General features: G+C 39.8%; 1 protein-coding gene and 1 long non-coding RNA gene across 4 annotated transcripts; both read right to left on the bottom strand.

The window, feature by feature from the left end:
• Positions 1–265: 265 nt before the first annotated feature.
• On the bottom strand, positions 266–6,474 carry LOC143877367 (uncharacterized). 3 transcript variants are annotated; one of them, XR_013250608.1, is made up of 4 exons: positions 5,999–6,408; positions 5,302–5,909; positions 5,109–5,196; positions 266–735 (listed from the first exon to the last, which is right to left on the bottom strand). It is a non-coding gene; the product is annotated as an uncharacterized LOC143877367 (long non-coding RNA). The 3 variants fall into 3 exon arrangements; XR_013250607.1 differs by lacking the exon at positions 266–735 and having other exon boundaries at positions 753–5,196; positions 5,999–6,407; XR_013250606.1 differs by lacking the exon at positions 266–735 and having other exon boundaries at positions 753–5,909; positions 5,999–6,474.
• A 3,001-nt stretch (positions 6,475–9,475) lies between these two features.
• On the bottom strand, positions 9,476–12,346 carry LOC143876574 (flavonoid 3'-monooxygenase CYP75B137-like). The gene is made up of 3 exons (XM_077378282.1): positions 12,019–12,346; positions 10,789–11,442; positions 9,476–10,199 (listed from the first exon to the last, which is right to left on the bottom strand). The coding sequence occupies exons 1-3, from the start codon at positions 12,217–12,219 to the stop codon at positions 9,570–9,572; spliced, it is 1,485 nt and encodes a 494-aa protein (XP_077234397.1). The 5' UTR covers positions 12,220–12,346; the 3' UTR covers positions 9,476–9,569.
• Positions 12,347–18,414: the final 6,068 nt, after the last annotated feature.

Raw genomic sequence — 18,414 nt, 5'->3', positions numbered from 1 at the left:
TGACTCTATTTGTAAAATGACAAACTAGAAGGCTGCTTTTACAAATAAGGCAAAACCGCCCAAAAAAAAATTACGCAAGAAATGGTAACTACAAAGTTTTTACCACATAAAAATGGTAAAGGTAAGGTTCCCATCAGACGGGTTGGTTCCTTAAAGCCCTATAGTTTCATAATGGTAACTATAAAGCTCACATCAGACAGTGTAAAAGAAATAATTAGGCAAGAACCTAACCCTCTGATCTGTAGAGGGACGACGGATTACAGTCTTACAGCACATTCCAAAGCAAATCCAATCGAGCACAAGATTCGGCCTAAAGGACAAATGTCGGACACATAATGGCCAACTAATTCTTGAGAAATTCTGTTGCTAGTTGAAACAAGAAAAACGGAGAACTATATCTGCTTGGATTCAGAAGACATTGTTCACAACATTTAATAGCCATATTCTTCAATTCTTACAACCCTACCTTTTATCAATACACAAACAGAAAGTTCAATCACTAACTAGGATACATGCATTATTACAGCATGAGCTTGACCATACGCATGCGAAGATGTATAAGCCCCAAAGGTTCCAGATGAATTTGACCATATCTTTCACAATCATTTCAACAAGCAGTTGCATGCAGCTCCAAGAAGCTATCTAATTCGTGTGAATTGAGCTACCCCTCACGAATTACAATTCTCAGGCTTGTATTCAATGACATTGGCTCTATTGTTTTCAATACTCAGAGACCTTTAATATGCAAGAAAAGTCTTAAGCATTATTCCTCAAATTTCAACATGCAGCGATAAAATAGATATAATGTCCAGTTATTGGGATACAAATCTCGGCATAAAGTATCAAATAGGTATTCTATGTATGAGCAAAATACAATGGACGATTTGCTCCTCTCAATTAATCCTGGAAGTCATATAGCATTCAAGAAGCTTTTTGGATCCATATCTAATTCAGAACAGCACTAGCTATTGAATCAACAAAAGAGCCATGGATCAACCTTTCACAGTGATATTAGCACTTCAAAACCGAGAACAAAGAGTGATGCCAATTCGTTCAATTTCATGTCTTCTTTTAAGACCTCTTCGAACTCCACAATTAGGAAATGGCATTAAGATGAAATCACCACAAGAAATCATGTTTTCTTAGCACATTCCAACAGATCCGTCTGATAGCACATGACAGGTTATTTTGGCACAAATTCGTCCAAGCATTCACATGATTTTTTCACCGAATTCAAGAACAAATTGAGGAAAGTATAGACCACTTAGAGGTATGTGTTAGAGGAGGTAATTTACATAGTACACTCGCAAAGAACTCGAGTTTCCAGCATCCTTTACAACAAGAACAGACCTGTAGCTTCCTCGTTCATCTTTAATTGAAAAAATGTTCTGATTCGCCAAGGATATGGCGTATCACCAAAATGATTCAATCCCTTGCTAAGCAAGGATGGCAAATAAAGATCAGGAAAAGAAGCTTGAAAATCAAGCTTGCTAATTTCCTTCTCCTGAAGGAATTCCTGTAAAAACCTCTCCTTATAAGAGGTTTCCCTCTAAAGCCAAAAACTCAGATTTATTCCCAGATTTCAAAGCTTACAACATCAAAGTCTGAAATGAAAATGACAGGCAATTGGTTTTTATAGCAGCCATTACAATTTCATCTTACCTAAACTACCCTCATTTAATGAAAAAATGACAATTAAGAGTTAATTGCCCAAACTACCCCTAGAACCACTAATGACAATTAGAAATTGTAAAATAACATGCAAAGACACTTTCCCTAGGAAAGTCATTAAGTACCTTGATGCAGACCAAGAAAGAAATAGAAAAGTAAGAGGATAAGAAGAATAGAAGAAAAGAAGAGGAAGAATAGGGGAAAAAGAAGAAAAAGAAATCTGAGGGGAGAAATTTCAATCAATATTATTTCATCAAAAGCTAAGCTCTCTAACACATGAGGGCCTGATATAGGCAATTGAAATAACCTAGAGTACTCTTTTCAATCAATATTATTTCATCAAAACATGAGGGCCTTATATAGGCAATTGAAATAACCTAGAGTACTCTTTTCTTATTGCTTTGATGAGTGGTCATGTGACCCGCTAAAAAAATCAAAGGGAGTTCTGTGTGTGTGTTTGGGTCCGTGGGTGGTGTTTGTTGGGGGGGTGGGGTGGTGTCATATAATATCAAGAAACTTACCTTTTGAAGAATATTTCCAAAAAAGAGCTCGTGGGTTTTCCTTCAACCACACAAAACTGAGATTTCTTCTCCGTCAAGGACCCCGGCGGGGTAGTTGCAGCGACGACGCGACGGGAAGAGGCAGCAGAGAGGCGACAACGCGTATTGAACCGGTGAAGCATGGCGATCGTGCCGGAAAGGAGGCGTAGGGCAGTTTTGTTGGGTTGATGAGGGTGGAGGGGATGGGTTTAGTTTTGGTTTTGGGTGACAGAAGCTTGGGAAAAAATGTTCAAGGGGACTGGTTTAGCAAGGGAGGGTATTCTATGAATATGGAGGCTTTGGGTAGGGAATAAGGACTGTTGGTTTGGGTTTCAGAAGGTAGAAGAAGGGTTTTGGAACAAAAACTCACAGTTTGGGTGGAGATGAAGATGGGGTGTGGGCTGGAAAGGAAGGGGGTTGGCGGGAGAGGAAGGAGGTGGGGGATTGGGAGTCTCGATTGAGACTTGGGAGGTGTTTAATCGGGTTAGAAGAAAGGGGATGAAGGTTGATGACGACTGGAGAGCTTGGATCGATTTGCTTTGATACAAAGATGATGCAGGCCAGGAGATTAATATAAGAATAAGAGAAGAAGAATGAGAGAAGAAGAGAAGAAGAAGAGGGGAAGAAGAAGAAATCTGAGGGGAGAAATTTCAATCAATATTATTTCATCAAAAGTTAAACTCTCAATACATGAGGGCCTAATATAGGCAATTGAAATAACCTGGAAATAAAATAACATGGAAAATAAAAGCCCTAAAAACTAAAATATGGAAATAAAAATCATAGAAACCAAAAAAGACGGAAATAAATCCCAAAAAGTTCTAATGGGCAAATATGCATCTTATTGGGCCTACAATTTGCATCATAAACACTAATGCAACTGCCAATGCATGAAAAGACTACTACACTAGGGAGCCAAGTGTGGGCCAATGTCTTTCTAAGGGGTGCACCTGCATCACTTGGCCGAGTAAAAACTTAAGAGTTGAAATCGTAAGATGGGAATGAGGGTTTTCAAGGGGTCGCTTATAGTTTAGTGCATGTATTCTCTCTATGATCTTGATACTACTATGAGTTATAATGTATGTTATGGGAACTTAGAGTGTGTGATTGGTGTATCTAGTCATGTCTCGAAGAGGATACAAGCGAGTAGTGGATCTCATCGCGAACCCTAGGACCCAGCAGCCCCCATCTCAGGGGGCAGGCGCTAGTGGAGCCCCATGTCGCCGGCGATCATGATCGTGAACCTAAGGTTCTTGTTGTCATAGAGGGAGCTCACCAGGAGCCCCAGCAAGACTGCCAGGGTCTCCTACGCTGAATCAGCCGATGAGGACTTTAGTTGGGGTGGTCACCCAGCATGAGCAGTAGTTTCAGCAGTCGAGGCTGAATAAGTGCTCATTAGAATTTTAGAGGATGGCGACACCGGTTGAGGGGACTACAGATCCCCTTGTGGCTGAGGCATGGTTGAAAGGTATAGAGAAGACATTTTTTTGAATAATTATAGTGAAGACCTTTAATTTCTTGGATTTCATGGAGTACGAGAGGTTGGGTCCACCATCTTCATGCTCAGGGGTACTGCCGATGATTGGTGGCAGATGGATAAAAGAATCAGATGGGGAGATGAGGAATGCACGTGGAGAGAATTCAATGATGCTTTCTATGACAAGTATTTTCCCACCAGCATAAAGATGCAGAAGGAGAATCAATTCTTTAATCTAAAGTAGGGCACCATGATGGCAACCGAGTATGAAGCGGAATTCAGCGGGTTGGGCAAGTTTTCCCTTACAGGATTGATGGAGAATGACGGGGTGATAGCCCGTTGGTTTCAGGTGGGGTTACATGAGCCCATCAGGCAGAGGGTGAAGGACTTCCAGATAGGGTCCTATGGGGAAGCGGTGAGTAAGGCCTTGGTCGTTGAGGAGGGAGTGGTCAGGGTGCAGCGGGCCTAAGAATTTCATCAGAAGAAGTGCAGGGCATCTAGCCTCCAGAATGGTCAGACCTCTGGGAGCCAGGCAGGGAGGCAGAAGTCCCATCGCCTGGGTAGTAGATCCCAGCAGAAGGGCGGAGCACATATGTAATAAAGTTCATGGCGTGAGGCGCTAACCATGGGTTATTGGGGCATATTTTCAGTGTGGACAGCATGGACATAATAATCCCCTTCACTAGTAAAATTCATGTGACATATACCAAGCACATGTGAGTTATATTGTGATATTTTTGAGTTCCATCATGATTGCTAAGTATGGTAGATGTGATGACCAAGTTTTCCATTCAACATGACTAGTCACACAGAATATGTGCCACATTCAACATGCCATCTTCAAAGATGCCATGATCATGGAACTGATGCCAAACTCATTTGGTAAAACCCATTTACCAACTGAAGCCAAACATGCCAAAAACATAGCCAAACAGCCACCCACAAACTAAAATATAAAATAAATTACAAACCCATCAGAAAATATTTCACCCAATAGTCACCAAGTCATTGACCTATTCCCATACCAAATCCCATCTAAAAAAACACACACGAACTTCATAACACATAGGATAGAAACAAAAGGCAGAATAAAAATCTCAACACAAAGATTTGGGTACTTGAATCAAAAGAAACAAGAGAAAAGAAAACAAAATCCATTTAAACTAATATTTCTCAAGAAACAATCGAAGCCACAAATAGATAAATATCACAAGGCCATTTAAAAAAAGAAGATAAATATCACAAGGACAAATAAAGAACATGGTTGTAGACACACCCAAGAGTAATAAAAAAAATTATTTCCATGCAAAAAAGACCCCAAAACCCATCAAAACCACTACTTGCTAAGAAGTCAAAAGTCCATCATTGATCAAACGAAAAGATAGGGAAGTAACAAAGAAGAATAGGGCATGTAAATGTACCTGATAATGGGTTATTGGGCTTGAAGTGGATCACTTGAGATGCTTTGCAGAGAAGGAAGAGATGAATTTCCTCTTTTGCTTAGAAGCTCTTTTTGGTTGTGTTGACACAACAGAAAAGTGTAAAATAAATTGGACTATCAAGTGTTATCTTTTATACTAAGAGACAATGCTGAAATGATTAGATGATTCGTACCACTATTTGGGAATGCTCCCAATGTTATGTCAAGAGCCACAGAAAATGCTGATTGCTTTGGTTCCACACCCCAAACAGAAAGCACCATAGAAATTTCTAAGCAATTTCTTGGCAGCTTGCCATATCAAGAGAAATCGAGATCTTATAATCAGAAGGCAATGGAAAACCATTGGATATAAGTACTTCATTTCATAACTAATGCAGACTTACAAGAAAAAGTCATAAAAACACGAATTCATTCGAAATAGAGCTAAAGAATAAAATGACATTGCATAGAATTATTACAAATTTGATGATCAAAACACAATTATTCCACAAAAGACATTGCCAATTTCTACAGAAATCTAAGCTTTCCCCAAACTAAAATCCAACCATATTTCCAAATAAAATCGGTTATTTCTAATAAAAAACTCAAGCCCAACTCTAATCTAGTTCAATGGAAAAAAAAAAAAAACCCCAAAGTTTACTTGATTTGAGAAAACTTCTCACCCAACTTAATAAAAGCATCACCATAAGTTAACATGGAATTGACAGCTTGAACCAACCAATTTGAGTCCGATGATAGGTTTGGGGCTAACAATCACAATCTCAAACGAACAGGGCCTAAGCTGTAAAAAGAAAAACAGATTTCAAAAAGCTCTGTGATCGGAATAAAAGAAAATAAAAAAAAAAAAAAAAAAACGAAGAAATACTCTACCTTTCTTCTTCTGCTTCATCTGATATCTTCTCAAAATTTCAAATGATTTCAGAAATGAAAACCCTAGAGAAGGAATGGAGAGATACGAAGAAGGTTTTGGTTTTTTTTCGCACGAGGTGAAAATAACGCGTCAAATGAAATTTAGGAAGAGCGAGAGGGGTTTCAATCGAACTAGATAAAGATCACTCCGATGGAGGATTATGCGCCCCCCTGTCAATCTAATCAACAAGTGGTTAAAGCCTGCCACAATTCACTTTAACTGGGGGCGCATAATCCTTCAAGAGGGGCTGCAAAAACCATCTCCCTAAATTTACCCGGCGTTCCAAATAAAACGCCGTCTAAAACAAGTTTCTCTCGCAAATTTCCGGGAGATGATATTTGCACCCCCGCCCCCGCATTACGCATGCGCTCACCTTATTCCGTGCTTTGACGTCAAAAAGCGTCAAGTTGCACACTGTTCACGTCAAATCACGTAATCTTGGGAGCTCATGCGTAATGCAGGGTGAAAATATCATCGCCCGCAAATTTTAATGAACACCAGCTAAGACCACTTTTCTTGTATTGCGTAGATAGGTATTTGTTAGTTGTTTGGAAATAATTTAGGAGCTAGCCTATGATAGGGATATGAAATGTCCATGGATTAAGTTTGTCCATCCGACCATCTAGTTCCATTGACACCCGTACCAAGCAACTATCCAGGTGAAGGTATCTGAGGGCTTGTCGTTAACAAAACCCTACATTTAGAAGGTATCTGAGGGCTTTTTGGGAATTGTAATAGCCTTTGAGGACCGGTTAAAGAATGTAAAATAAGGTGAGTTCGCTCCATCATCAAAAGATGGTGGTGAGGATATCAATAGCCTGTAGAATAGTTAAAAATAAATTTTCATTTAGAAGGGTATCTGAGAGCTTTTTGTGAAGTGTAATAGCCTTTGATGGTGGGTTAAAGAATGTAGAAGAACAAGGTGAGTTCGTCCCATCATCGAAAGATGGTGGTGTGGAACTGAGGATATCGGTAGCCTATTTATATTTAATAGCTATAAATAAATTTACATTTAGAAGGTATTTTATAGCTATAAGTTACAATGCTTTGAATAACGTGGGGGCTTATCATGGACAATTGGACACATGGACACCCAAGTTTTCCCACTACAAAATATAGATAGTCCCCCAAAGCGCCATGAGAGTGATGTGACTTTAGTTTAGAAAAATAAAATTCCGAACATTGAAACAAACTATTTAGTGGGGAAAGAAATCTGCACTCCACTCCTTTATTTTGATAGATTGATAATGGCACACTTTGTTTATATCTTTTCATAATCTTCAATCTCTATACAGATCGAATACTTGTACAAATCTTGATCCCATATATCCATCCAGCAACACCTACCTGTTGAAACTTACAAATAAAAAGATCTAATCAATGCAATGGCTTTTTGCATCTTCTTGATGATTGAGTTGCTTCTCTGGGTCCACTTAAATGGGTCGTTCAGATCTTGCTGTATGTCATGTGGGGGCGAGCTTAGATGGGCCACCACTAGACCATATGTGGGTTCCAATGCAGATAGTGATTCGAACCTCCTGACTGGAAATTAGTTTTTTTTGTTCCTTTTTTATGATTTCTCCCCGAGAATGTTGTATTTTGTGTTTGGAGGCTATGACCAAGAAATTACAATTATCAATAGACAATTCGTGGCCGGCCATTAGATCCAAAAAAACTCCTATTTCATATTTGTCTATATGGTCTCATATGTGTACAAAAAATGAATCAAGTTGAGCTCTTCGCCATTTCTCAATAATGATGAGGGATTTGCTAGGCAATTTTGCAGACAGCCATTTCACGTCTCACTTTTGAAGGAGACAGCAGCCATATAGGCTCTCTTTTTAGAAGATTTTGTCTTATTCATTTAATTCGTCCAAGGTGGCAAGTGACTGTTGTCACCTGCAAAAGTGAGCTGCAAAATGGATTTGGCTCACTTTTGCAGGAGACGACAGCCACATAGGCTCACTTTTGAGCAGATTTTGTCTTCATTTAATTTGTCTGAGGTGGTTGTTGTCACCTGCCGCAAAATGGCTTTCCGCAAAATTGCCTAGCAAATCCCTAATAATAGCTAGTGTTTTTATCTAATCAAGATATCAACTAGACACACAAACATTATTCGAGTCAGAAAATATGTGCTTTTATGACTAAACTTTGGTGATGAAATGGTAGAGAGAGCTTAAAATTTTAGCTATTTAATAGCCATAAAGAATTTAATAGCTATAGAGAAATTTAGATATATAAGATAATCAATAGTTAAATGAAACTTTGTATTTAGGGAAATGATATCAGCATTCCAATGTAATAATAACATGCGCGAAGTATGTTGTCGTTTAGTATTTACGTTTAGCATTCAAAAAGATTGAAAGAGCTTTTTGAGAACTGTAATATACCTCAGCCATTAAATACTAAAAGATGTTTTCGCGCATCTTATTAAAACGTTGGAGTGTGGGTGTGAATTATCCTACTGAGAGTGAGAATAAATCATTGCCCTATAAATAATCTCAAATCCCAATTTTCTCATTACATATAGTATACTAGTATAGGTAAGGTATTTAATAATTGAATAAAACTTTACGTTTAATAATGTTTTAAAGAACCTCTAGGACCACCCAAGTTTTCCTATTAAATAGAGTATATAGAAGTATATGTACACCTCCTATCTTCATGAGAATCTCCTAAATTATCAATACAATACCTTTCTATCATTCTATTACTATCCTCTCTCTACTTTATGACCTCATTATCCCTTTGATTGATCCAAACTGTCCATTTGATTTGCCTTACGTTGGACCTATATTAGTCTAAAAATTAGGCTTATCCCAATATTCAATAGTATGTGCTTTTGGTCATTGATCATCAACATTTAAGGGAAAGTGATATATTCGGCCATTTTTTCCCTGGGCCAGTCCCTTGCACTCACAATCGGGTTGCCCAAGTCAAAAGAAGGGGCCAATATATTATTTCCCCATTTAAGGCCCTAAAATACATATGGAGATGGTTTTTTCAGGAGGGATGCCCCCGCCACCCCCCCCCCGCCGCGCTCTCCTAACGTGAAATGTGGAATGTGGGCAACTTTAATGCTTTTTGACGTCAAATCATGTTAAAAGGGGGGTGCATCCGTCCTACAGCCGGAGTGAACTTGTCGTTGCAGCATTCAATCAACTTCGGATTCTTTAAAACACCTCAAATGCTATTACAACATCCAAGTTAGTCCCTTCATGCGAGCCTACAATCACTTATATAAGATGCACTTACCAATTAATTCATTTAAACGTGCAGGAATAATTTACTCAACCAAAAAGAAAATAGCCTAAAATCGTAATATATTATGCAAGCTTTATTCTACAGTCACTGTATATCGGTTGAGGCAGACCGAAACCTGTTACAAACATATACGCCAATACATACCCCCTCTGATATAGGTCACTAAGGTAAAACTTTATTCTAGATAACAAGACAAAGACCGCATGAAGCCAACCTTATACATACACACAACTTTATACATATATAGAGTAACGCAATTCAGATTTGTTAAGCATAGAGCTCTGGGTTGGATAATCTCGGAGAGGGAATCGCAACAAGTGGCACAGCTTGCTTTGTAACAATCCCAAATTTCTCTTCAAATTCGTAGTTAGTCCCCTCTGGCCACCTCCACTCGAACGAATGCACAAGTGAAGCTACTACAAAGGGAAGCATCCTCTCAGCCAAGGGGAGTCCTATACATATCCTTCTCCCAGACCCGAACGGTACATAACGATAATCAGTTCCCCTAATTTCACATTTGCTGTATTCTTCAGTTAAAAACCTCTCTGGTTTGAACTCTAAGGGGTTGCTCCAAACCTTAGGGTCTCTCTGTATTGCCCAAGCATTAACCAAGACTTGGCACCCTTTGGGGACTGTATATCCACCCACAACACATGTTTCACTTGGGCTGCGAGAGACTAAGAGAGGGAGTGCAGGATGTAAACGGTGAGTTTCCTTCAAGACTGCATCCAAATAACGGAGTTTAGGCAAATCAGTCTCTTCCACTACGTTATTAATTCCAACTAGTTGTTCTAATTCCTCTTGGACTTTTTTCATCTCGTGAGGATGCCTCAGCAACTCGCCCATGGCCCATGCCACCATTGTCGATGTTGTATCGGTTCCAGCCACCAGCATGTCCTGTTAAAAGTGTCAATGAGACGATATATAATGGGCAATGATATTTCCTTCCCCCCACAGCACCCTCTAACGTTTTTTGTGAGATAAATAATAGGCAGTTATATCCCCTGCGTGAGAGTGGTTCACTGCTTGAAGATAAATTCACCACTTCTAAGTTTTAATGTTTTCCTTTAACCTTGAAACTTAACGGAAAACGTCGAGGGTGGGGGGATTTTATCCATCAAGGGGAGGAAAATATCACTGCCCCTATATAATTCCATTAAATTTAGGGAAGTGATAAATCCGCCCCTTTTGATTACTTGGCCCCTCTTTTGGGTTGGCCATTATATGTGGATTTTTAATATCAAGGAGTTTTGAACTCATGACCATGTGAAACAACCAGTTACTCCAAAAGTTTTAAGCAGTTGGAGATAGTTATTTAACCTTTTATACCTTTAACAATTTGTACGTCATAGAAATTTATTTTATCACAAAAGCATGCATTTGTTTTTTTGGAATGAATTTTGCTCCCGCATGGGGTGGGTGATATGCCCGTTCGGCATGTCTTAGAACTGATTATTCTAAAAGAAGAGAGGGAATGATTAATTACCAGTAACAAAGCCTTGAGGTCCGGTACGGTGAAAGGCGTTTTCCGGTCACCTCGGTCACCTTCGTCCGTCAAATCCAAAAGCAATTTCAAGAAATCCTTGCTTTCTTCTTCATTCCCTTTCTTCTCCCCTTCCACGTTATCCATCTCCCTCCTTTTGCCAATGATGGTGTCAAAGACCTCGTCCATCCACTCCAACAACTTATTCATTTCCTTCACCACCCCTTGTATATCGAACCGGGCCAAAACCGGAAAAAGATCTGAAACATTAGGTTTGCCACAAAGAGCCATGGCGTCCTGAGTCCACTCCCGAAACTGGGCCTCTATCGTACGCCTCCCCTCCCCGTCGAGGGTCCCACCCCACACCGTGCTCGTCAGCACGTTTAGCACCGTTAGGAACGTTAACTGGGATAGGTCAATTGAGGCGTTGATCGAGGAATGGACGTCTCTAACCATCTGACGGACTTCAAGGCGGCGAAGGTGGTAAACGGAATCTAAGCTTTTGTTGCTCATCAAATCACGGCTGCATACCCTACGTAGAAGGCGCAAGTGAGGCCCATTGGGGGCCCACCCAATGTCTTTCCCACCATAATTCATGACGTAGGCTGCCACCGGCACGTCACGGTTGGCAAAGGTTGGGTCCTGGTCTCTCAGTACCTGTTCAAGTATAAATGATTAAATAACACCATCTCTAATAGCTTAAACTTTTGGAGTAATTGGTTGTTTTACAAGGTATCAAGCCATCTATCTCGGTTCCAACAATTCCGTAATATTAAAAATCCATGTCTACGGCGAACCCAAAAAAGAAGAAGAGGGGCAACGCGTGAAGGGAGTGTTGAAGCACACGGGCATGTTTGGCTACCATGATTTTTTCTTTTTTAATGATAAATCGGGGTTACCAAGTGGAGATGAGGGTGGCTAAATATCAGGAAACACAAAACATGAAACTAGTGTCTCCAATGATGAGAAACATCTAAAATTCAATAAACATCAATCGGATTTTGAGTAGAATTTTTTGTTTTGATTTTTTGATGCTTCTCAACACAGGAGACACTAGTTTCCTGTTTTTTGTTTCCTGGTTTTTAGCCACTTCACCCTCATCTCCACTTATAGAGACCCTCATTTATCATGAAAAATGAAAATCATGGTAGAGCATCATGACCTAAATGATTAAATAACACCATCTCTATCAGCTTTAGCTTTTGGAGTAATCGGTTGTTTCACATTAATTACCTCTCTGGCTAAGGCTGGGGAGCTCACTACGATGCAGATCTTGCTACCGAGTCTGAGCTTCATGATCGGGCCGTAGGTTTGAGACAGTTTTCCAAAGCAATGGTGGAGATTGTTTGTGAGAAACGGAAGGTAGCCAAGTAATGGCAAGCCACGTGGGCCCGGGGGTAATGGAAACTTACCCTTGCTGGATTTTTTGGCCATCCATGTGTACCATGCAAAGGCGATTAGTGCAAGGGAAAACAAGAGTATTGTTTTGGCTTTCTGATTGGCTACTTGGGATAGCCATGAAGAGATAGTGGATTTAAGCTTGGTCTCTAGCTCTGATAAAGATGCCATGATTCTTAAAAGTGTGGAGTGTAAGATGATTTCGAGATGTATATATAGAGTTTTAATTCATTGAGATAAGTGGGGTGAAGAGGGAACCTTCAAAGAAAAGGGCAGAGAAAATAGAGTTTGTTTTTCCTTACTTTTATTTTAAAAATACAATTAAAAATGGGTAGCGTGGGAGAAGGGGAGGCTAGAGATGGTGTTATTTAATCATTAGTCAAAATACAATTTAATTTTTCCATACTTTTTAGCCACTTCTTATATATCCTCTCTGCAGTCATGAAATCTCAAGTCTTTTCACCTCGACCCTCCCTACTCCCTAGCCCTCTCTCTCACCATTTGATAAACTAATATTTCATGGAAAGAAAATCCATGGTTGCCAAACATGGCCTAAAAGAATGTCGAAAGAAGACTATAAAAGGGACTTGCTAGGCAATTTTGTGGAAACCCATTCAACGGCTCACTTTAATGGGGGAAAACAGCCACCTCAGATTATATAAATGAACAAGACACTCCACAATTTTGTAGAAAAAATTGTTTTGTTTCTGTAAAAACCAATGTGTTTCTATAATTTGGGCGTAGGAACTTTCTGTCTTTATAGACGGAATAGACGGAACCAAGAGATTAAAACATTTCTCTGGTACAGTAACATGTATCTACAATATCTACATGGATGGTACGTAGATATTGTCCGGTTCTAAGCCGCAGCCCTCCCCGGTTTTGTTTTTTTGCAGAAAACACGTCTATACAGGGAATGGAGGCCTAAGAACTTTCTCTCTCCGCTTCCAATGTGAGACTATTACAATCCACCACCCTTAAAGGGCCAAGTGTCCTCACTGGCACACCGTACTAGAGGAGATACATCTCTTATACCAAATTTGTAGCCCCCTGACCATCCGTGTAAATAATGTCCGGTTCTAAACCGCAGCCCTCTCCGGTTTTGTTTTTCCACAGAAAACGCGTCTACACAGTGAATCGGGGTCTACACATATAGCCCGGGAACTTTATCTCTTCGCTTCCGATGTGGGACTATTACAATTTTGCATTATGATTTGGATCCGGATCAAATCCTTGGATTTCCAAATCCGACTGACAGTGAAAAAAAATCAGATTTCCAAATATGCTGTGGAAATAAGTAATTGGAAAACCACAGATCTGGCAGTTTTCTTAACCCTCTTTGCTCCTTAACCTCTCCCCTCCAGTAGGAAGTACCCCCTTCCCTCTCTGTCTCCCTCAAAATGTGTTGGCAGATCTATTCATTTTGTATTCAAAACTCATTTCCAAATCCAAATTCAAAAGATGAGGTATCCAAACGGGCCCTAAAGGAAGGGCGTAATGTCCTGAAAATTTAATTTTAACATCAAGTTGATGGATAGACCAATCTGTGTGATTGTTGGTCATTTAATGTACTCGGGGGCATAATAACTTATTAACAAAACTAAAGTCTTCATAGAATTCCACTATCTTTTTTAAAGTAATTTTTTGCAACTAAGCTAAATTTCCAATTTATAAGATTAAGGGGCCGTTTGGATATGCAGATTTTAGAATCCAGGTTTTTAGTTTGAAAACAATGTAAAATATGGTTCATGATTAAGCTGCTGCCGCTGTCCTGGCAGCGTTTTTTGGATTTCAAGTAAGAAAACTGGGTTTTAGAAACCTCTCCCCCATCATGAGATTTCTAAAAGCTGGTTTTCTTACTTAAAATTCAAGAAATGCTGCCAGGACAGCGGCAGCAGCTTGATCACGAACCCTCTTTTATACTGTTTTCAAACTAAAAACCTGGATTCTAAAATCCGTGTATCCAAACGGCAACAATCGCCAAAAATCATGAATTGGCCTATTCATCGGATATTACATCCTGTCTTTATTGACCAACCACTTAGTTTTATTAACGAGACACTGCATTCTTTCCAAGCGCCTTGTTCCTTGCAGATAGGAACAAATATGCTAATGCCCTCTTCATTTTAGATTATGACAATCCAATAATTGGTTTTGGCGTCACAATCGGGTTGCATAATCTGAAACAAACAGGGACTAAATCTATATTTACTACTCACATTTGCAGGAGAGAACACCCACCTCGGATGATTTAAATGAATATATAGGACAAAATCTACTAAAAAACGACCATGTGCAGCTGTTCTCTCCTGCAAAAAATGAGCCCCGATTACAGGGGCGGAGCCAGGAATTTACACTTTGGGGGGCGCAGGGGGATGGCCACTATACTAACTAGCATGCATGTACAGCCATTTAGCATAAAAGGGATTTTGCAAGTCTTTTGGTATTAGTTTATCACGTGGGGAGAGAGGGCAAGGGAGGGGGGAGATGAAAAGATGAGATTGCATGACTGAGGAGGGGATAAGAACTGGCTAAATTTTTTTATATACTTTCATTTCCCTATATAAATATTGATAGTGATCTATAGGGAGATGATATTTTCACTCCCCCTGCACTACGCATGCGCCTGATTTGACCGAATCAGGTTATAACGGGGGCGCATGCGTAGTGCAGGGGGGTGAAAATATCATCGCCCTCATCTATATTATATGGGATTTCCTATATGAGTCAAATAAATTCTGCTGACTTCCACCGGTTCTGATTATTGAAACTGGGGTGTGCCTCTGTTGTCTTCGCACAACGTGCTTGTCACTTAGGTCTTCTAATAGTCCAAACCGGTTAGATACACTAACGATTGCACTGGAGGCCAAAAATAGAATGGTTGGTGATGAATATGGCTGTGATTAGGACGGGCTACTAACTATTGTACCAAAAATAGAATGGATGAGGTTTACAAGCAAGAAAATATGACTGGTTAAGATGGGCATCGCGATCACGTCTTAAAGTGGCTATCTCGCCCCAACGCCCTTCCCATTACGTTCTCAGTTCTCACAATCTTTTCTTTTTTTCCTTTTTTTATTTTTCTGTGTTTCTACTTTGCCAAAGTAATTTGACCACTTCAGAATATGATTAAGAACTGAATTAAAATAACGGTTTGTCAACAATGGACACACGTCAGGATGATCACTGCCCTAAGATGCCTTGGCTGTTTCTAATGGCAGTGCTTAAACATTTAGAGGGCTTGGCCTGTAGCTCAATGGTTGAGGCTTTGTTTCTCAACCTTGAGGCCCCATGTTCGTTCCCAGCTTACCCAAAAAAAAAAAGATGAACCTAGACAGGCGCCCTTGCAAAAACCGGGCAAAAGAGCTCTGTCAGTCTAGCATTCCTCCCGAAAAAATTGCTAAAACATTTACGGCCTATTAGATTTCCTTCAATTTTTTTTAAAAAAAGAAAGGGCGGCCCAGTACATGAGGCTCCGTCCATTGCAAGGTCCGGGGAGGGCTAGATGTACGTAGCCTTACCCCTGCTTTGCAGAGAGGCTGTTTCATCGATTGTTTATTTAAAAAAAAAAAAATTTGTTAAGAATATGATACGCCAGGTCCCACACGACCCGAATACCTTGCCAGTTAGGGTTTTATTCGCCGGGGCTGGGGAAGAGGGAGGGGGGGGGGTCCACACCATCTATCCTAAATAGATTGTTCATTTATTAGAATGGAAAAGGATCCAGAATATCTGTTTTATTTCTAAAATGACAACCAGCTGCGAATTTTGGATTCACGTCAGAATTGCGTGCGAGAAAAAAATAGGAAAATACCATTCAATGCTATTTTACATCTTCCTCATTTTTGACATTTTGGACAATTTATCACCGTGTTTTCTCCGGCCTCGTTTTCACCTTCCTGACGAAGACATTGTTGTGTTTTATACGGCCCTCGTTTTCGCCTACCCAATGAAAACACCAATGCATTTTCTCCCCTCATTTTTGCCTCCTCGATGAAGACACCGATGTGCTTTTTCCTCCCTCACTTTCGCCTTCCTAACGAAGACACTGTTGTGTTTCAAGTAACTTCCGTCGAGAGAGCGCAACCATCAACCGTCGACCGCCTGAATAGTAAGTCATGTCAAACCATTCTTTTACATCGGTCTTTCCAGACATGAATTGAATCAACATTGACAAAAAGCTTTAATACAAAAAATCCGGTTGAAGAAATCAATACAATGTAAAAATGGTGAAATTTGGGGTTGACATGGTAAAATGTGGGATTCACGACCCCAACTTTCACCGAATCGGCCCTAACTTTCATCAAGTTGATCCCACATTTAATTGTGTCTACCCCACATTCTATCAAGTCAACCCTAAATCTCACCAACAAGTACTGAACTTTCATTTTTTTCTTCGTCCTCTTTTTTTTTTCCATTTTTTCCGACTTTGGTGTCTTCCATTTTTCCCAGCGTCGTTCCTCTTACTTTCTTCTTACTCGTATTCTTCCTCTTCCTCTTTTTTTTTTTTTTTCCTCTTCTTCCTCTTCCTCTTCGACCTCGTCCTCTTCGACCTCGTCCTCTTCTTCATCCTCATCTTTCTCTTCTTTCGAGTTGCAGGGATGGTCATCGGTGATGGCAGAGATGAAAAAATAGAAAAAAATTAAAGAAGACCAGAGCATTTTTGTCTTTTATCATATGGCACCAGATGGGCGTGAAAACGCCATTCATATGCCATTTTAGAAATTTGACACAATTTCTTCATCAATTTCCCTTATCTTATTGAATGGGGTTTGTTAGGGACTATCACAAAAGGCATTTCACAGACTGACTGTTGCATGAGAATAGCCACATATGCTCACTTTTCAAAATATTTTGTCTTATGCATTTAATCCATCCTATGTGGCTACTCTCTCATGCAACAGTCGGTCCGCTAAATGCCTTTTGCGATGGTCCCTAGTGTTGATCGTGTGGACACTGCCCTCGATAGGAAATGCGATACGAAATGATGGTGGCCATTAGCAAAGATCATCACGTGACAATCCCTGGACGCATTGCTTACACTCACTTGCATTGTTTTCCAAATCATATTCATATGTATTATTATTTTATATAAATAAATTGATTTTCAAAAAAATTGCGTGTCTTTATCAGTATCATAACATGTGCATTGGGGACATTGGGAGAGGATAAACATGCCATATTAGTTAGTGAACCATGGGTGGCTCATCAGGTTGTTGACAACATCCCATCTAGTGAGATGACAGTTGTCTTAGGTGGGGTGCATATGATTAGTTGTGGTGGGCCACAATGGGAATGAGAAATCTCTTCAGGTTTGGAGAAGAAAAGTCTCTCAACATGAGTTAATCTCCCCTTGTTTAATTGTGAATGGACCTAATACATGGGCCGTGGCTGAAAATGGAAAAGTCTCTCCCGATTGAGGAGATGAAAAGTCTTTACAAGGAAGTTTACAGGAAATAAAGCAACTGCCACCACATAGGCATAATTCCCTGCAAATCAGAAAAGTCATCTGGCAACATATGTTTAGGAATAATTGACGAGTCTGCATCCTCCTGACAGGGTATATATCCTCTGGATTACCATACCCTAGCTATCTCTCATTCTCACTTATGCGCATCCATCTGCTTAATATAGGCAACCCGAGTTTTTGTAGTTACCCTGGTAGTTTCTTAATTCTAATGTCTCGTGCACGTAAACTGCCACAGTTCTCGTTTTAACTATTTATCATCAACATTAATATTGAGACACGGTATCCACAGCCGTTTTATTTGATAAATATGAATAGATAGCTAAACACTTGTGATTGGCTGTGAGTAGCTATCTGAAACTTATAACAATCCAGCAGTAATTGTCTACCCTGTTAGAGATCAAATCACTTTTCTATAGTGGAGTTTTCAGTTTGGAAGTATGGCTGTTATAAGGTTTTGATATTGCAATCTAAAGAAAATGGTTAGGTTGGATGCCCCTTCCAAATTGAGCTTATATCCAATCAGTGCGAGAAGAAATCTAGCTCACCACTATTATTTTCCCGGAGATGAATATCAATAGATAGATGTCTTTGAGCCATTCTCTTAGGCCCTGTTTGCTTTGGATTTTAAGAATCGATTTCGAGTCCAAAATCACTTGAAAAAATTGGACGTTTGCTTCGCAGTTTTAGAATCAAATTTGGATTCAAATCTATTCTACATCGCAGCAACATGTGTATATGTTCTTGGGATGGAGAACCGATTC

Source organism: Tasmannia lanceolata, unplaced genomic scaffold (genome assembly GCF_043159265.1).
Source record: "Tasmannia lanceolata isolate RefF3 unplaced genomic scaffold, GAP_Taslan_0.1 ptg000005l, whole genome shotgun sequence".
In the NCBI taxonomy this organism is placed as follows: Eukaryota; Viridiplantae; Streptophyta; class Magnoliopsida; order Canellales; family Winteraceae; genus Tasmannia; species Tasmannia lanceolata.
Note: the sequence above shows the minus strand (reverse complement) of the source record. Positions and strands in the feature narration are given on the sequence as shown.